Source organism: Alosa alosa, chromosome 3 (assembly GCF_017589495.1).
Source record: "Alosa alosa isolate M-15738 ecotype Scorff River chromosome 3, AALO_Geno_1.1, whole genome shotgun sequence".
NCBI lineage: Eukaryota > Metazoa > Chordata > Actinopteri > Clupeiformes > Clupeidae > Alosa > Alosa alosa.
This window is the reverse complement of record NC_063191.1, coordinates 17048171-17069247: the sequence shown is the minus strand read 5'-3', so window position 1 is coordinate 17069247 and position 21077 is coordinate 17048171. Positions and strand designations below refer to the sequence as shown.

Sequence of the window (21077 nt, the reverse complement as noted above, 5' to 3'; positions counted from 1 at the left end):
CCCTGATGGCGCGACCTCTAAATCCAGATTACACCTAATTCTATTTATTTACTATCCTTTTTGCTGTATTAATATGGTTTGGAATTGGACTCCCCCGATTGTTGATAGTGAATGCTCACAGAAGGAAAAAAGACTAAAAGCAGAAAAAGCAACAGTAGTAGGGAAGAGCTGGGGGAAAACAGTGTGTGTACCCAACGGCTGCTGATTTGAATCAGTAGCTGTCACAGACAGTAAGCTGTCTCGCTGTGATGGTTCGTGGCTCTTTGGCTGTACTCCAAACCCACCCCCACCCCCACCCTCTAACCCTCCAAACCTGCTCCCGCTCCCCCAGGCCACCGGACTCTCTACATCGGCGTGCACGTGCCACTGGGCCGGAAGACCCACCGGAGGCACAGGCACCACGGCCACCGGCACCGGAGGAGGAGCCGGGAGAGGGACAGCGGGGTGGACGATGGCCGTGAGTCGCCCTCCTACAGTAAGGCCAGCCTTCCAGTGTGGGCGGGATAGAGGAGGAGGATTTGACCCATAGATAATCATATCCTGGGTTGTAGTGCCCTCTTCTTCTTTATTCTACTAATATGCGAGCGGTGGTAGTATTGTGGCTAAGCCAGAAACATTTCCTGGCTGCGTTTGAGCAAGGCACTTTACCCTAAGTAGCTCTGGGGCCCTGCAGTAATTGACGTCTGTAAGTCGCTTTGGATAAAAGTGTCAACCAAAACATTAAAGAATAATAATACAAATATATAATATACTGTGTATTTCAGCACCATTTAAAGTAATAATAATAATACAAATATATAATATACTGTTTATTTCAGCCCCATTTAAAGGCAAATATGTTTACTTTTGAGGATGCTAATTTGCGCTGATCATGCATACATAGTGTTATCACATGCATTTATGAAGATGATCTTCTCACTTAACAAATCATTGCAAAATCTCCCATCATGCTGTCTTTATTCTCAATCCCTCCTACTATACGATTAAGTTCACTATAGCACAAACATATTCCTGGTTGCTTTAAACCATAACTGGTAACCATAACCAACCATAACTGTAAACAGTGCATGTTTATATAAGTTTGTTTTAATGGATTGTGAGCGTTCTCCATCCGTCTCTGGTCGTCAGACACCCCATCTCAGAGAGTGCAGTTCCTACTGGGCACAGAGGATGACGACGAGGAGCACATCCCCCACGACCTCTTCACACAGCTGGACGAGATCTGCTGGCGGGAAGGGGAGGACGTCGAGTGGAGAGAGACGGCCAGGTAATGCACCACCGCCACCACCACCACCGCCACCACCACCACCACCACCACCACCGTTACGTGTGCACCTAGAGGGATGGGCACGCTATTCAAGTAACTCACATTAGGTGCCCTTGAAGTGGGCTGCACAAATGCTCTTAAGTAGTCCTACTTAGTTCCCCTGACGTAACTATTTCTTGAATACTTGAATGCACTTACTGTAAGGGTGCACAACTCAGTCTTTTACTGCCTCAGGCGGTATCGTTTAATTTTTATTGCTTCCCATCTGTTATGCCCACTATACTAGGTTTTATAAATCAATTTCTAATCTTACATAGCATGACTGACAACAACTGTTGTGTTAATCCCTGATGGCCTGAGCAGATGTATTAAGTGTCAATATTGCTGCTGTTTTGTAACTCTTGTGTGATGCGACCAGAAGCTGCGTTAAAGCTGTCTGGTGCTTGACAAAGGCACAGTGAATGCATGTGGAGAGCAGTCTCATAACCACGGCATGACTCACAGCTGCTAGGATGAGTTCTGTCGGCACATCCAGTTTGGCTTGCTGAGTCTTTTTTTCCACTCACATCCACTGTGCTGCACCCTGCATCCTTCAGCCAGACACCATGTACAAGGCTTGCAATTGTGTGGCAGGGAATTACTTGTACACTGACAAGTGCTTTAATTTGAAGGGAAAGGGCTTAGGAACCTAGAATATGATGTTCAATGTGTATTATGGTTAGCATCTGCAGGGCTGTCCAGAAAGACCTTTGTTTTGTCATAAATACAGTATGGCAGTTGTCTGGCCGTTTTCCAACGATTTTTCTGCCTGGGGTGGAAGTTGTTATGGTAACAGTTTCAAGTGACTCTCATCACAGAACTGTGCCAGCCATTCATGGACATTCATGTTGACGGTTCCACAGAACTCCTAATAACCTCAACATATACACTACCAGTCAAAAGTTTGAGGTCAATTAGAAATTTTCATTCCACTCCATTATAGACAGAATACCAGCTGAGATCAGTTGCATTGTTTTTTTAATCAGGGCAGCAGTTTTCAGATTACACAACTGTTAGAAAGAAATGGCTGATCTTTAATGCAATATCTACATTTACCATTACCAGCAACCATTCATCCAATGTTCCAAACGCACATGCTGTTTACTAATCTGGTCATTTTAAAAGGCTAACTGAGAAAACATTGGAGAACCCTTTTGCAATTATATAAGCACATAATATAATCTGAAAACTGCTGCCCTGATTAAAAAAACAATGCAACTGATCTCAGCTGGTATTCTGTCTATAATGGAGTGGAATGGAAATTTCTAAGTGACCCCAAACCTTTGATCGGTAGTGTACTTGTTCTGACAGTACTGTGGATCTTGTTGTTGTTCAGCTCACCCCAAGTTTATCTGAAAGCTTATAAAGTGTTTTGTTTTTAATGGCCTGGCTTTTTTAAAATTGATAGTATATTAAAGACTTTGACAGGAGCAATTTGTATAGAGGAATGGATTTGGACCATGAAACGGCCCCAGACTGGGACCCTTGTGGTTGCTGAGCCTGTAGAACAGGATGCTGACACTTCTATTAGACACTATGGCTCTCCCTGTATCAGACTTATGATGGTGTGATTTGTGATTTTTCCCTCTGGAGATTTGTGATGAAATTGCCTTTGGATGACAGTGACTGATTTGAATGAAACTTGTAGCTACAGTACAGTATATCGCTCTATATCGCTATCTAACGCTATATAACGTGAATATGACAAGAACACCTGAATATGACAAGAACATATTTATTTCATCGGAAGATGTTTTTAGGATGCAACCTATCACAAACATTAGTTCCCCAGGGATAAAGTCCACCGCCATCCCACCTTTGAAATAGCCACACCACATTAGTAGGGCTCGTCAACGTGTTCCACAGACCTGACTCCACAGCACCTGCTGATGTCACAGCTCTAATCAGCTCCTCGTCCATACTCTGAGCACATATGGCGGAGCAGCTGGCTGTGGCCGCGCATCTGCCGCAAAGTCACCTCACCAGGGCCACGTCCTTGTGCAGGCAGCGCCAGTTTGAGGTGGCAGATAACGGAGTGATATGAAAATAACCTGTGTTATTTATTTGTGTCTTTGTGTGTTGTTTGTATGTGTGTGTGTGTATGTGTGTGTTGTTTGTATGTGTGTATGAGTGTGTGTGTGTGTGTGTGTGTGTGTGTGTGTGTGTCCCAGGTGGCTGAAGTTTGAGGAGGATGTGGAGGATGGCGGAGAGAGGTGGAGTAAGCCGTACGTGGCCACTCTCTCGCTGCACAGCCTGTTTGAGCTGCGCTCCTGCATCCTTAACGGCACCGTGCTGCTGGACATGAGAGCCACCTCGCTGGACGAGATCGCAGGTAGATAGATAGATAGATAGATAGATAGATAGATAGATACTTTATTGATCCCCAGGGGAAATTCAAGAAACACGGAGCTGCTGAGTAGGCTGCCACACCTGACGGCGCCGGAACCGCAGCTCAGCTCCACACCTCTGTCTACCCAACACTGGCAAATTTGGATTCAATTTTCAGTCCACCACTATGGCAATTTCAAATCAACACAGTGCGTCCAACTGTAAACCATGGAGACAACAGTGGAAACTACTCTCTGTAGGTTAAACACTAGGATGCTAGTTAATGCGCATTTAGTTTGATTTAATATGAGAATAAAGTTCTTGGTTCATTCGCTGCGACCTGTCATTGAACTGGAAGGTGTTTTTTTAATTGTGCTAATGTACAGAGATATTGCTCAGATTGTAGCAAGGCACAGCAATTCCCCACGCTTCCCCACCAGAACCTGTCTGTGGGCTGTGGGCTCCTCAGAGCTATTTTAGCTGCGCTAATGTGAGGTCTCACCTCATCAATCATGCAAGGGCTCCCAGGCTCTATCACAGCTCCTTAAGCATGTGAATTATACATCAGAGAAAACCTGGACTAAATTACTTTTTTGTCTCTCTCTCTGTCTCTCGCTCTCTCTCACCCATACCCAAATGGCTTGTGTGCTGCAACAAATGGGATGTGTAGTCATAACACGTGCTGCCATTTCACTAGCTCACTGCTGCAGAGGGGTGCTGATTGATCTGTGTAATAACTTAACAGGTCCCATCTGCATGACGTTTTTCTGACACGCTGTAAATAACCCAGTTGAAAGATGAACTACATCAGCCCAGGAGCAGCAGTACTCACCAGCACACTGTCTTTAATCGGGGATCATTATACACTCCGCAGATTGTTCACATCTGTGGCATTAATTATTTATTCACTTCTGCTTGCCCAGAAAGGGCTTGAACATGGATTCTGTTAAATCAGGCATTATGTTCACCACCAAGCTCATTTTTTTGTGTGGCAGAACCTCTATGAACCCCAAATCAATTTGCCCAACAGCTCTGTGTCCTCATTTAGTGTTAGTGTTATTTAACATGCTTGGAGTATGAATTTAACAATGATTAACAACCTTGGAACCTAACAGCGTTTGTTCAGAACTTGTTCAGAAGTGTTGATCTGGCATCTTCAAAGAGCTCAGATGCTTTTAATATCCTCTCACTGTCTCTCTCTTCTCTCTCACTCTCTATCCTCTCTCCCTCTCTCTCTGGTGGTCAGAAATGATCCTGGACCACCAGGAGGCCGCCATTCCTCTGGGAGACGACATCCGTCGTAAAGTCCGCGAGGCACTCCTCAAGCAGCACCATCACCAGAACCAGAAGAAGCTGGCTAACCGCATCCCCATTGTGCGCTCCTTCGCAGACATCGGCAAGAAGCAGTCCGAGGCTCACAACATGGACAAAAACGGTGAGCGCCACCGTATCGGTTCTCGGCTGAGGTGATGCTCTCACTTCTCGCCTGTGTCCACTTAAGAAAGTCTTGAAATATCATCAGTCTCTTGCAGTCAGTTGAGTTGTGTCAGATATGAAGCTTTTAGAATAGTTTTAGGGTACATCTAACTTGGGATGGAAAATGGTCAGTAGTTACAGTATATTATGGTTAGATGAATTAAGTGATGATAGCCATTATAAGCAATTTAGCAAAAATGTAGTAACCATGCACCACATATATGTATCAAATTCTTGACAATCAACTCCAATGACAGTAGTTTATTTTCCTCTTTACACTCTGTATACCTACCTACACTCAATTTGGTCAAATATGGGTTAGCATTTTGCATTACCCTTCACCCTGTCACTATCCTTTACTGGTGGACGGTATCTGGGAAGGTCTGTTTAATTCCATTGTAAGACAGTTCCATATTACCCTGCATTGTCCATTTCTTACCCTTTATTGGTGTGGTTCAGCATCTGTTCTCCTGTTTCCTGTGGTTGAGTCAGTCTTTTTAATCTGTGTGTGTGTGTGTGTTTACTGTATGTATTTGTGTGTGTGTGTGTGTGTGTGTGTGTGTGTGTGTGTGTGTGTCTTTAATGTATGTATTTTGTATGTCTCGTGTGTGTGTGTGTGTGTGTGTGTGTGTGTGTGTCTTTAATGTATGTATTTTGTATGTCTGCGTGTGTGTGTGTGTGTGTGTGTGTGTGTGTGTGTCTTTAATGTATGTATTTTGTATGTCTGCGTGTGTGTGTGTGTGTGTGTGTGTGTGTGTGTGTGTGTCTTTAATGTATGTATTTTGTATGTCTGTGTGTGTGTGTGTGTGTGTGTGTGTGTGTGTGTGTGTGTGTGTCTTTAATGTATGTATTTTGTATGTCTGTGTGTGTGTGTGTGTGTGTGTGTGTGTGTGTGTGTGTGTGTCTTTAATGTATGTATTTTGTATGTCTGCGTGTGTCTGTGTGTGTGTGTGTGTGTGTGTGTGTGTGTGTGTGTGTCATTGGCAGGCGGCTCATCCTTCTGTTCCGCCCTCTCTTCCTCCTTCTGTGGCTCTTTTAAGAGGGCGGGCTGTCGGAGTGAGAGGCAGGTGTCGTCCTGCACTCCCTGGTCCCTCTGTTGCCCTCAGTGTGTCCCTGTCCCCGTCTCCACTCCGATCCCCACCTCATCCACCACCCACCCACCCCCCCCCGCCTCGCAGCACAGACCCCCGCAAAAGAGCCCACATCTCCCGCACGCCACGGACGTGTCCGATATCCAGCCACTGGACACGGAGGAGGACACGGATGCAGGCAACTTAAAATACTTCACCGACTCGCTCCTTTAGCTCCTTCCTAAAACATAACTTGTGAAGGTGAAGGTCCCTGTGAAGGACTTCCTCATAAAGCTGTTGTCGTGTCTCTGTCAGTGCTAGTTGACAGGTTGGAGGGAAGTGTGGCACTTCACAGTGCTGTGAGATGACATGTAAAATGATGATTCTCTGCAGCTCAACATGGAGCACAGAGATGTTTGTTTGTTTGTTTGTTTTTTCCTCTAATTTGTGTTTCTTAACAGTTTTGGTGCTCAGAGGTTAGTGGGTGTCACAACACTGACAATGGCTGACATGGATAAAACTAAATATTTAAGTGGATAAAACTAAATATTTAAATTGAGAAAACTAAAAAGACAAAATAACCACACATTACTCAGTTATCACAATACTGTTTCATTTTTACAACATTTTAAAAAAGTTATGTCTTTTTAACAGACATAGATATAGCATGACTAGGTATGCCTGACTCAATATCCCATGCTGCATGATACTGAAATGAGTTCAGAGAAATGGCGAGAATACCATTGCCCCCTCTAATTATTGGAAATAAACCCTGTTTTCCATTTAGGATCACCTTTAGCAGGTCTTATGTTTAGGAAGCAGAGTGTGGCAGCTCCCCACATGCTGACATTAACACCCCAAAGAACACCCTAAACCCTTTTAGTGCCTCATCTGGAGTGTTAAATTAATGAATTGAGTCATTAATTCCAGTAGTGCTTATCCAAAAAGCAGCATTTTAACAGACATGTGCGTGACCAATCTGCAAACATCTGGTCGTGCAAGTCAGAGTATGTGTAATCATAATCAAAATCAAATTTTTTTTTAATTGTTTGCGGGGGCCGAATTATGCTAAAGTGCTAAAGGGGTTCATGTTTGGGTGTTACTTCGTTGTTTTTGTCTGCTTGTGAAATCGCTTTAGTGGCAGAGCTCTGACACAGATGTTTTTATGCTAAAAAAAAATCATACCCGAAAGGTCTGCTTCTGGCCCTGATGCTTTTTAGCAGCTTAGGCTAGAGAGATAGCACCTGCCAACACGCGGATCAAACACTGAAATTAGTTTTAGCAAATGTCATTTCTCCGCTTTAGAGACCCTCTCTTCTTCTGGTCTGTCCTCGAGCTAATTTCATGTTTGTATCAACCTGTCTCAAAGGGGGCAACAACGCTTTAATCATCACAGGCACCCCCCTTAATCACAAATTCTCCCGATCCACCATTCATTCATCCACTCACTCACTCACTCATTCATGCAGTCAATCCATTCACCACCTCTCTCACCCAGCTGCTTTTATCTGCTCTTGAGATTCTCCTCAAATCGCTGGGGATGTTGCCAATGTTGAATACAACACAGCAGAGTGTCAATGGTCCACCTTAGTGCTCACCCTTGGAGCAAAGGCCGTTAAGCAAACACAGTACCGCCCTGAAAAGACACTTCTGTCTGCTGTGATGTATTACCATTTGTGAGGCCGGCCTGTGCCTTTCGTTTATGATGAGAGCGGCTGATGCGCTCAGTTGAAGGGCCACTTGTGGCCAGATAAGTGACAGCTTGAACTTTTCGTCCCGGTCCAATCGCAGGTCAGATGATCTCTCCCCAGACACTCCCCATGGCCCCAGAGGGGAAGAGTGAGGTGAGCCGAGAGAACAGTGCCGTGGACTTCAGCAAGGTAAGAACCCACGGCCCCCAGCAGATCACACACTCATTCTTTTACACACAGAACCTACAGGGAAAGCCATAACACACACTTAATTTGAGAAAACACAGCCAATGTTTTGATTATGTTTGTGATGTTGCACAGCGTCTGTATGAGTAATCAAGCTCAATTTCTTTCTCATGGGCATAAAGCAGTTAGTTTATTCTATTTTCACAGTAGTGCAATGGGTATTATTGGGTGTTGATTTCTTGCATTTCAATATGCACAGTTTTATACCTTCACTCGACCTGATTTTATATTGTACATTACTCCAACCATCAGCTCAAATGAACATTCTGCAAAGTCAGCAAACTTATTAATGGCTCTACAGTATAGTATTTAGCCAGAATAATAGTCTCTAATGAATTATCCTTTCTGTTTCTCCCAAGGTCTGCTAAAAGCCTTGATTAGCTGTAAATCAGCTTATTACTGAATATGTTTTAATGGAGGGCTGCCAATACTGTACAGTGTGTTTTTTCACTTCAATGATTAGGTGCTGTGAAACTGTCAATCTGCCGAGATGATGGAACTATTAAATTATAACAACTAGCTGGAAAATGCTTAATTTATTTGTTTTCTGTTTGTGTCTGGTCTGCCCCAAATAACAAAGGGATTTTTCCAGCATTAGACCGCTCACCTCTGACTGTGGATTAGGATCTTAGCTGTACTGAGTGCAAAACTGATCTCTGCCCATTAAGACTGAGCGCCACCCTAAAAATAACCGCCGTTTTCTAAGTCGGGCGCAATTTGTGCTCTGCCACCCTGGCATTTTGGTGATTGTCCATTTCTGTTTTTAAGTATGCTCGTAGAGCTTTTGTTCAGGCAAACCACCTGTTCGCCTCACGCTTCAGTGAAAGATTATTGAACCACTTCAGTGGAATTCATGACATTCTGTCATATTCTATCCTGTATGTAGTTAAGCTCTTTTGGGGCAGATGTTGACTTGACACTTGACATGTTATGTTCTCCTCTTTCTCAGTATCCAACTGCTAATATTCAGGCCACTTGTACGATGAGTCAGACTGTCAGTGTTTCTGCTGAGAATGATGATGCAAAGGTTTTTCATGGCATCCTAATTGAATACCGAAGTCTGACGTAGCGTTTCCATGACGGCAGAATCACTGGATCTAAACAAACTTTTGAAGTGGCTTAAATAGCATTGAATGTAGACATGTGGCATCATGTCTAGCTAATAAATTGTTTTAAATGTAGGCTATAGCTATTTAAACGTGCTTTACCTGCTAGGCAGCAGCTTACCCACATAACACGGATTCCCTGGCAGGTGTAATATAAAGAAACAAAATTCCAGTGAATATTTTACGTCTTCTCAAAGACTGACGGTTGTTAAGAATGAGGTTTTTTGCTTAAAAAATAAAGCCAAAATACGTCTGTGAATTTAAAGATTTTAACCGGATGCTGTGAAGTTACATGCAGATCTCTTTTACAGAGGAAACCCATGCTAAAATAAAACTCTGTAGTCACGAATTTGATTGTGTTGGTATGAATATATATTGTAGTATGTGATTCCTACAGTGTAAAAAATATATACTAACATCTTAGAAACGTTGTAAAATTATTGAAATAGATTAAGAAAGCCACGCTAATGGTGATTTCAATGGTTAGATTGATTTGTTTAGATCTAGTGAAATTGCTGCCTTGGCAACACTACGTCATGGCTTCGGGACTCTATTACATGTGGTGGAACATGACAGTGCAGCCCTGGTTACAGCAGCAGCAGCAGCAGCTGCAGCTTGTCAGAGATACAGCTCAAGGTTGCTCCTGCCCCTGTACCTCCCTCTGCAGTCCTCTGTCTCTGTCTCTTTAAGCCGCGGCCTGTAGGATTGACGCAGTGCAGCTCCATGGCAGACAGCAGACAGCAGCAGCAGCAGCATATTGATGGGACTGGTGGTGGTCCTGGCTCTACAGCTCTGCCTATATGTTATAGAGGGATGGAGCAGTGAAATAGGAGGACAAAATGGTCCCTTTCATTTAGTGTAATTGCAGGCTCCAAATTTGGCTAATGCGATCATCCACCTGCAGCCGCTTTTTTTTTTTTTTTACACAGGATGTCTCATTGGACGTGTTTTAGGTGGGCATATGTGTTTAGATGTGCCATTCTAAGCAGCACTCATAAGCCCACACAGCCCTTTGGCAGGTAGTTAGGAATGGGTGGGGTGTTGGATAAAAACGATAGCAAAGCGGGTGGCCGCCAGCCAATCTGGCACCAGGCAGAGGTGAATCCAGTCGTTCAAAAAGCCGTCTGGCCATGTGTCTCCACAGATAGACCTACATTTCATGAAGAAGATTCCACCGGGGGCCGAGGCCGCCAACATCCTGGTGGGAGAGCTGGACTTCCTGGACAAGCCTGTGGTAGCGTTTGTGCGCCTTTCCCCTGCGGTGATGCTGAATGGCATAGCAGAGGTCCCCATCACGTCCAGGTAGCTGTCCCACCTGCTGAGTGTCCCACCTGCATGGGTCACAGCATTCTATGTGCAGTGGTTACATCCATGTCACAACATAGTAAACCTTTTTGAACTGCTTTTATACAATACACGCTAGAATGAACATTCTATGAAGAGTATTTTTCACGTTGTTTTATCGCCTCATTGCTGAGGTCCTCTTTTATAATCCATGTTATCAGATTCCTTTTCATTTTATTGGGGCCTGTGGGAAAAGGCCAGCAGTACCATGAGATCGGTCGATCCATTGGAGTTTTGATGACCGACGAGGTAAGGTGGATGCCTTAGAGTATATGCTTTCAACTGACTTTAAAATGCTCGCATGATTTCCTGATTGCTTTAAATCCTGATTATATCTTGTGAAGGAAAAGTGATTTTGTAAAGCCTAACAAAAAAACAAATGCTAAAATGTTGCGGCACTTTACAGCCTCTCTTTGGAGTTCTGGAATTCTGAAGGTGGCAGGACGAGTGTTGTAATGACCTTCACACACCTGCTAATTAGTCATAGGCTCTATCCACTAGCTAAGCTGCTACAGTACTTTGCGTTTCCAGGGCAACACTTCAGTCACACTAGTGTGGAGAATGCTGAAGTCATTGTGCCGCACTCCTGTCAAAAAAATATTCTCTCTGCCATTGCAGTATGTCTCAGTGGAAGAGAAGACAGAGAAAGAAACAGTCAAAAAAGAAAAAAGCTTCAAAAGGATCTTATTTCCTCTGGTGACATTGCTTTCTTTCCTGTCATTTCAAGGTCTTTCATGACGTGGCGTACAAAGCAAAGGATCGCAAGGACATTGTGGATGGCATTGATGAATTCCTCGACCAAGTAACAGTTCTGCCACCAGGAGAGTGGGATCCTTCCATAAGAATAGAGCCTCCCAAAAATGTTCCTTCCCAGGTTTGTGTGGCCAAGTCAAAAAATAGTCTGTCCAGAAATAGAAATGGTATGGGTGGCCAGTGCTACCACTCTGGGACTGGCACTGGCTAGCGTTCATTTTTTGCTTGTGGATTCAGAGGCGATATCTTTCTGGCCATTTGAAGAGCATAGTCTGTGGTCCTCTCCTCTCCGCATGGATATAATAGCAGGGTGGTGCCAACCACATTAAAACAGCATCAAGCAGAAGATGCTGCCTGAAGATTTTACATTCGTTAGCGTCTATTACATTACCAGCACAATGTACACTGAAGAAGAACCTTTTATTACTGATTCTGAGACACAATTGTTCACCATCAGATGAATCATACCTTGTCTAGCTGTAGTGTCTGCAGTGAAAGAACTGTTTTCTGTAACACCCTGGAATAGAGAAAAGGAGCTGTATGATAAACAGTCACATGTCTCTAGCCCCCCCCCCAAAAAAAACCCACACATACACACAGACACATCTCTCTCTCTCTCTCTCTCTCTCTCTCTCTCCCCTCTGTCCAGGAGAAGCGGAGAATCCCAGGTGTACCCAACGGCACCACCGACATTGGAGAAGCTGAGGAGCATGGGGGACACGGTGGCCCAGAATTGCAACGCACAGGGAGGTGTGTGTGTGTGTGTCTGTGTATATCTGTGTGTGTGTGTGTGTGTCTGTGTGTGTGTGTGTGTGTGTGTATGTCTGTGTGTGTGTGTGTGTGTGTGTGTGTGTGTGTGTGTGTGTGTGTGTGTGTGGGGGAGTAAGTCACACATGTGCAAGTCACAAGCAAGTCTCAAGTCTTAACCTTCAAGTCTCAAGCAAGTCCAAGTCATTTTTTGTGACAATCAAGCAAGTCAAGTCAAGTCATAGCTTGGGTCAAGCAAGTCAAGTCAAGTCATAACCAAATCATACAAATTCATGATGATTTACCATGTTTTCATTTTAAAATAAGCTACAGTAAGCTAGTTATGAACTGCTGGAGTTTTATTTGTAACAAACAAATTCAAGCCACATACATCTGAACGGTTTATAGAATAAGATGAAATGTATACGAATAAAAATAAATGTATTTCAAGTAGACCTATTTTAAAATAGCCTATTATTGTTTCTATATGCCTCAAATATTAGGTAAGCTACATCAAATCATGAAAATATAGTCAAACAGATCAAGTTATACCTGTCATCTCCAGGGACCCAATAATGTTGAAAAAGTGAACTAATCAATGAATCAAACGCTGCCGCCGACGTCACTGCCAAACTTTGACCAGCGCGATGGCGCAATGGGTTTTAGTAGGGTTTAGGACCATCAATGCTGTATTATACATAAGCCTAACATGTAAAGTAAGGTACTTTTCTATGTTGATTGCTGGCAGTTAGCTAGGCCTACTACTAACAGTGTTACTACTAACGTATGGAACAGGGACATGTTTAAGAGGGAGGGAGAAAGAGAGGCGCTTACTTTAGGTTATATTGGCAACATTTTCGCTAGCATATCAAGATTAAACTTAGACAAGAAAAAGTTTCCCATTTCACACATTTTAGCCTATCGTGTTAACTAAAAAGCATACTAAAAAGCATACTAAAACCAAAGCCAACTCTTAACATGCCTTAAATTTGACATTAGGTTTCTAACACGACTAACTTCTGACGGATGAACATCAACGTGGTGCTGTTATGTCGCTAATTTGCGCACTTGTAGACTGCTGTTCATTTCTCCAAATTGTCAAATAAATCATCTGTGTAGCCAAGCATTATTATGTTTTGGTGTAAACGTAGAGCCTTCCATATTTGCAAGTTAGCCTACCTCAGTCTGTCTCATTTGATCTGGCACTTGCTGTTGGTCTGTCGCGACAATGACAGGTTCGCTTACGTGACGCATGCAACAACACCTACAGTGTAAGCATATTTTCTAAAAATAAAGTTAACTCTTTAATATCTATGAAAAAATAAAAAGTCAAGTCATTTCAAGTCATTTGTCTCAAGTCTAAGTCAAGTCTCAAGTCATGAATAGCAAGTCAAAGTCAAGTCAAGTCTTTTATACATGTTGATTAAGCAAGTCTCAAGTCCTAAAAAATGTGACTCGAGTCTGACTCGAGTCAAGTCATGTGACTCGAGCCCCCCATGTCTGTGTGTGTGTGTAAGTGTAAAGAGAGAGAGAAAGAGAGAAAGAGACAGAGGGAGAGAGAGAGAGAGAGAACTCCCTCCAAAGCTGTAATGACAACCTCAGCCTCACACACATACACACACACACACACACACACACACACACACACACACACACACACACACACACACACACACACACACACACACACACACACACATTCTCCACATTTCAGCGTCCAGGAAGCAATCCCCCACTCACTATTGTTGTGTGATCAATTGCAGGCTCTTTGGAGGATTAATCTTGGACATCAAGCGCAAGGCACCGTTCTACTTGTCAGACTACACGGACGCCCTGAGTCTGCAGTGCATGGCGTCCTTCCTCTTCCTGTACTGTGCCTGCATGTCGCCTGTCATCACGTTTGGGGGCCTGCTGGGCGAGGCCACTGAGGGCCGCATAGTAAGACCGCACCCTCCCAGCACACCTCAGCCGCCCAGTTGGAGAGGCTGGATATGAAACATATATATATGTCACTACTGCACAACCACACAGTTTGGCATGAATATGATCTAGTTGAATCTAGTGCATCAGGGCCCTCAACTATCTCAACACACACAACTGACAGATCTCACAGTCTCATACCACACATGACACTTTTATCTTTGCTTCCTCCGATGTAATCTATAATTCGACTACTAAATAAGAGTAGAGCTGACAACGAGATACGTTCATTTTGTCGGCTCCATGCAGTACAGCATACCGCACACAGACTACAGGCTACAGCACACACACACGCACACACACACACACACTACAGACTACAGGCTACAGCACACATGTATGTAACACGCACACACACACTACAGACTACAGGCTACAGCATACATGCATGTAACACGCACACACTTAACCTCACCAAAAAACACAGCTCTGTATTAAAATGAGCGCACAAGTTCTTGCATGGAAGGTTTTCTTTTATCAAAGAAGAACCAAGGGACTAAACTAATCTACTAACACACTACTTTCCTGTATGGCTAATGTATTTACACCCGTCATTCATATAGCCTGTAGAAAACCATAGATGGACAGAAACAAAATAGATTATAATAAGGGAGGGATTATAATCGTAGGGATTATACATAGTCTACATTTTACATTTGAATTACATTTTAATAATATATATTTTAATTAATGCCATATCAACACCTGATGGATGGATTAACCTTTACCACCAATGGACTTATTCAGACTTTTGATTCAGCCAAGACTGAGAGAGACATGCCGTTTATATCCTGTGTGAGAGTTAGAGGGAGAGGACTGAGATAAGTGGCCCCAAAAGAGGCCAGGAAAAGTAGTGCGTTTGGGGCTTTCCCAAGTGACACACAGTGAAGTAGTGAGCCAGATAGTAGGTCCTGATAAATGTCCTTCAGGTGACCCCTACAAATGTATTGATCATGTATCCATAGGCTATCCGTCATGGCTATTGATTGTTAATAGATAGTAGGTCCTGAAAAAATGCCCTTCAGATGACCCCTACAAATGTATTGATCATGTAACCATAGGCTATCCGTCATGGCTATTCATTCTCTACACCTCTTCTCTTACTCTCTGTCTCTCACACTGTTCCTGACACAGAAAAGCTCACACACAGAAGTATGCATGCTATGCTTTGTAAATGGCAGGCATGGCATCTAATGACCAGTTTTTGGATATACTGTATAGAAATGTCTAATGACATATTAAAGCAATACTAAATATTTAGCAATACTAAATAGTTAGCATGCACACAACTGTCCATGTCAAAACTGCCAACCCCCAAGGACAAAATATCACTCCAAGCTGAGCTCAACACTTGAGAGCCCTGTTATTGTACTGTATATTATTATTGTACAGTTTTACGGACCATTTATCTCACCAAAGCACTGATTAGCATATCCACACAAACCATATAGCTTAGCCTTGCTGGATAGATTATTCTAATGGTGTCAACTCAAAATGAGTTTCAGGGTCCAGGTGGGTCCAGTTTCAGGTTGATTTCTCTCCTTCTGTCCTCCAGAGTGCAATTGAATCGCTGTTTGGAGCCTCAATGACGGGTATCGCTTATTCCCTATTTGCTGGACAGCCACTCACTATTCTGGGCAGCACTGGGCCTGTGTTGGTGTTTGAGAAGATTTTGTTCAAATTCTGCAAGTAAGTCTGCATTCAGCTGGTGTAGGTACAATATGCTGGTATACAGTAGGTTTCATCCCTTTGTTAAACCAGCGTGGTCTGATGGATCAAGGTTCAGTTCTGTTTATAGTGATGTCTTCCTCTTAATCTGTCTTTAGACCGTCGGTGTGCCATTCCGGTCTATTTGTCAGTCTAATGCATATAACATTGTAAAGAGAATTTAACTTTCCATTAAACTAATGAATGAATGTGCCTGCTTGACGTCATGTTGGAAACAGTAGGATGTGCGTACGGGTATTATCTCATAAGTTAATAGCACAGATATATAGAATCTAGAATTTATTATTGTTATTACGTCCAATTTCATTCAACAAATAGTCTGATGTCAACCTGATGGCAATAAATGCATTAAAAGAGATATGACTCTAATTTTTTTATTGCATTATGCATGTTTTTTGTGTTGTTCTGTCTTCTGTGCATGTAAGGGAGTACGGCCTATCCTACCTCTCCTTAAGATCCTGCATCGGGTTGTGGACGGCGTTCTTCTGTCTGCTCCTGGTGGCTACTGACGCCAGCTCGCTGGTGTGCTACATCACACGCTTCACTGAGGAGGCCTTCGCCGCTCTCATCTGCATCATCTTCATCTACGAGGCCTTGGAGAAGCTCATCCACCTGGGAGTGCACTACCCCATCAACAAGAACAACGACCTGGAGAAGCTCACGCAGTACTCGTGAGTGGACGAGTTCACACGAGTCTGTGATTACTTAAATTACTAAAATGAGGTTCAGTGGTTCTGTCACTATTATTAGCAACAGTCAAAGTAGTACAATAAGCCAACCTAGGGCTCTTTAAAGCTTTTGTTATTGCATTCAACCTGTGTTGCTAAATGTTTGAAGCAGTCCAACAGCTGCACTATGTACCCTGGTTTTGAAAGCTGCCAGCAACAATGTGGAGTGGGTCAAAAAAAAAAATGAAAATGGGTCACTTTTGAAGTGTGAAAAGTGTGAAAAGCTTTGGTCTTCTCCCCCCCCTGCTCGCAGGGACATCTAATTACCATACAGGCACACATCCACCACACCTGCCTTAAGATGTGCTTGTTGTGCTGTTCTTTCTCCCAAACCGCAGATGCGCCTGTATCGAGCCTCAGGATCCAAACAACGCCACCCTGCAGTACTGGGAGGACAACAACATCACGGCCTCCGAGATCTACTGGGAGGCCCTAGAAGTCAAGGTGAGAAGATGTGTGTCAGGTAGAGGCAGATTTAGGTTACAGAAGCTCTCGCTGCCCCGCGCTGGGTATAATATGACAAATGGCCTCTCCCTCTGCCAGTCGACTCAAACTTTGCTGTCAAAACCCCGTAGCCCAGGCCTATGGCTCCACACACACAGTGCTGAGTGGTTCTCTGCAAATGGAACCGGACCAATGGTGGAGATTAAGGACATGTGGGATGGATTACCTGGGATTAGCCATGCCAAATCACCATTAAAAGCAAACTGTATGCATTCCGTTTTTGCGTCGGTCCTACAGGAGGAGGGCTCTTTTATTTTTTAAACTGCAACAACACACATGGCCACGCACTGCAGCTGGCTGACAGGGGTGGGCTGTCCTCCTTGAGGCAAAGAGTAAAGCGATATTAGGCATCTAAAAGTAGATATTTTGGAACAATGCATCTCTATACGCACACTTAGGAGGATATTACTCACTGACTTTCTGGGCCTTTCTTCCTTTAAGACTATGTGCCTAGATGTGGACCATTTCTCTCTAACAATGTTATAGTGTAGGTGTTTAAGGCAGCATTTAGAATGCATTTAATGTCTCCTGTTTTACTATGTCCTCAAACATAGATGCAGTGTGACAGTGTTATCCTGATTAAAGTTATAGTGAGAAAGGACGCACTCAACGTCCAATCTGAGAGCAATTTCGGGTGCGAGTTATAAAGTGACAAAACGGTTGTGCGGTTTTCCTACTCAAATTAGAGTAGGAAAACCGCACAACCGTTTTGGCCTAAGCCATCGTCAGCCACATACTGACGATGGCTTAGGCCGAAACGCGTCTGTGTACATGGCATTAATCAATAAATAAGCAATGAGAAAAAACTTGAGTGTCCTGATTAAAGTTAACAATTGTCTAGGTATGATAGCAACAGCAGAAGCTAAAAACATAATTTGTTTGGCCTTTCTATTATCGTCTCAGCAGGTAAATGTAGACCTACACGCACATTACATTTGTGAAGTTTGTAATTCACTGCCTGGTTAGGTAAATGTTATTGCAATGCACCAACAACACTACCTGAAATAAAACTAAACAGAGGCCTTTTCTGTGACTTTTAGACCTGTCGAGTACATTATTATATACTATACATATGATGTCCTTTTAGATCTGTTGAGTACATTATTATATACTATACATATGATGTCCTTTTAGACCTGTTGAGTACATTATTATATACTATACATATGATGTCCTTTTAGACCTGTCGAGTACATTATTATATACTATACTGTACATATGATGTCCTTTTAGACCTGTTGAGTACATTATTATATATTATACATACGTATGATGTCCTTCCTTGTCCTTTGGCAGGAGTGCATTGAGAAGCGCGGTGTGTTTGTAGGGAAGGCCTGTGGCCCTCACGGCCCTTACATCCCTGATGTCCTCTTCTGGTCCGTGGTGCTCTTCTTCTCCACTGTCGCCATGTCTGCTTTCCTCAAGGACTTCAAGACCAGCCGCTACTTCCCCACCAAGGTAGAGGCCCCTTCCTCATTACAGTTTTTCTCAGTCGCTTTGGTGCTTTTCTCAGATCAGAATGAAAATTCTCATAACTATTAGTTCAACCTCCACAACATTTAGTCATTTGTGCACATCATAGTAGCAATTTCTCCTTCCTCTGAACAAATTGCAAATGCTTTTGGACATGTATCAGTTGCTTTGTCATGTCAGTCAAAATGAACTATACTTATGGATGCTGAATAGTCGTTCCCAATAAAACTAATAGTCTTCATTTCATTGCTTGAGTCATTGCGTACAAAATTGGTGAACTAGTTATCAAATCCTGTCACAATGCTGTAGAATTGCAAAGAGCATATACAGTAAAAATGTGAAACGTACAGTGTCTTGTACTCACTTACTCCTAACTAACTTTACTGTAGTTTTCAAATGGTTGTACAAGTACTGTTTAGTGCTGTCTTGAGCATGTTCAGGTAGAGAATAAGCTGCCATAATGAAAACATGACAAAGCCATTTGACTATCTTGTTCATAAACGATGGTGTCAAGACTTCTCATTTTGATGACACTGGCAGTTTCATTGACATAAATACTTGCTTTTGAGGAATGGACTATCCATTTTGAGCAAGTGACGTGCTTTTGCAGGTTATCCACTAGGTTTTGCAGTTTGCACTAATTGTTTTGAGAAATGCACTAACTGCTGTGCAAATGTTAATAGTGATGTGAGAAAAGCGCCAAAGCTACTGAGAAAAACTGTAACAACATCATCATCATCATCATCGTCGTCATCATCAACGGCAGCAGCATCAGATGGTGGCTACGGTCAGGAATTCACTAGGATCTGCGTGCTTGTGCCCTCTAGTGGGCCCAGGGAGGAAATGCAATGGTTGCTGGACGAGTTTGGCTCACAGGAAGGAACCTGAGGCTGGTGATTCAGGGTATCATCATGACTCAGACTCTAGCCCAATTTTAGATTGCTAAAATAGCTGCCTCTCCTCACAACAGTGTCCTAGCATTGACCTTAAATTCCCAGGATAAAGGAACAATAGTAAGAACCTGGCAGAAGTTGAATAAACATTTGGATACCAATTTCTACACAACTGTGCAATCAATAAAACATGGCAGGTGTTATGAGGAATATGTTGTTTACCATTGTTGGCTTATTAGATAGTGAATACTTGGTGATTCACATCTACTCCTTTTTGTCCAGGTGAGGTTAATTATCAGTGACTTTGCTGTGTTCATCACCATTCTCACCATGGTGTTTGTGGACTATGCCTTGGGGGTCCCATCACCCAAGCTGCAAGTCCCCAGTGTGTTCAAGGTGAGTACTGCCTTTCATCGCTCTTCTACTTTAGAATCATATGTATGCCATGCCACCGTTGTGCAAAACGATCAATATCTTCCGCAGCCAACCAGAGATGATCGTGGTTGGTTGATCAACCCTCTGGGACCCAACCCCTGGTGGACCATCATCATCACCTGCATCCCTGCCCTTCTATGCACCATCCTCATCTTCATGGACCAGCAGATCACTGCCGTCATCATCAATAGGAAGGAACACAAGCTGAAGGTATGGTCAGGACTCCTTCTGAAACTTTTATTTTTTTCAAATATTAATATATGATTTTGTAGGTGAGTAGGAAGGTGATGATACACCTACACATGTTGTGGTACCCAAGACTAAGGATATCATTTAATGAGATTTTCTGTGCTACCACGCACTGAGCCAGATAATGAAACACATTAGTTCTGCTTTCCAGTCTATTGTGAGCTAATGGTGTTGTTCTGTACACTTATGGGGAGCACATTCACTTCCTGAGCCAGAAAATGATATTTGTCCACGGCGTTAAGAAGAGAAAAACAGAGCTTGTTGTTGTCATTGTTCGTTCCCTGTACAGAAAGGCTGTGGGTACCACCTGGACCTGTTCGTGGTGGGCGTGATGCTGGGCGTGTGCTCGGTGATGGGGTTGCCGTGGTTCGTGGCGGCCACCGTGCTCTCCATCTCCCACGTCAACAGCCTGAAGCTAGAGTCGGAGTCCTCAGCACCCGGCGAGCAGCCCAAGTTCCTGGGCATCCTCGAGCAGCGCTTCACTGGACTCATGATCTTCACCCTGATGGGCTGCTCCGTCTTCATGACCTCCGTGCTCAAGGTCAGGGCAGCAAGCAGGGGCAGGAATAGGCTTGGGTGAAGATGATGTCAGAACGTTAAGGGATGCCTCCAGTTGTCAGGATGCAGAAAGTCTAATATACAAACAGCTGGTAGCATATCCAAGCTTCACAGTAATGCCTAAAGGAGAGTGGTTTTAACAGTTTAGGATTATTATTATACCCTTATGCTGTCTTGATGACTTACTACACTTTTGCTGACGTTAATATCTTTTCTGAAGGCATGGTGATATCTGGATTTGTGCAGTAGAGTTGTAATCTTTTTATTTTCATATTGATTCCTTAGTTCATCCCCATGCCTGTGCTGTATGGAGTATTTCTCTACATGGGTGCATCATCACTGAAAGGAATACAGGTAATAGGTCATTTACACAGTGATGTCCAGTTAGCCATGGCACACAATTCTTAAATTCCCCCATAGGGATCAATAAAATATCTATCTATATATCTCTATCTATTAATT

General features: G+C 43.3%; 1 protein-coding gene across 1 annotated transcript in view; it reads left to right on the top strand.

Annotated features, from left to right (window-relative positions):
* The window catches only part of slc4a10b (solute carrier family 4 member 10b), a gene marked incomplete in the record, with an annotated part of 46525 nt that overhangs the window by 19904 nt on the left and 5544 nt on the right, over positions 1-21077 (top strand). Inside the window, 18 exon segments of the mRNA XM_048238665.1 lie at positions 332-475; positions 1129-1267; positions 3478-3638; positions 4881-5069; positions 7972-8060; positions 10368-10525; positions 10729-10816; positions 11295-11441; positions 11970-12070; positions 13831-14005; positions 15603-15736; positions 16201-16446; positions 16842-16947; positions 18304-18465; positions 19656-19769; positions 19857-20018; positions 20347-20598; positions 20901-20969. Coding sequence (XP_048094622.1) covers positions 332-475; positions 1129-1267; positions 3478-3638; positions 4881-5069; positions 7972-8060; positions 10368-10525; positions 10729-10816; positions 11295-11441; positions 11970-12070; positions 13831-14005; positions 15603-15736; positions 16201-16446; positions 16842-16947; positions 18304-18465; positions 19656-19769; positions 19857-20018; positions 20347-20598; positions 20901-20969 — 2636 coding nt within the window.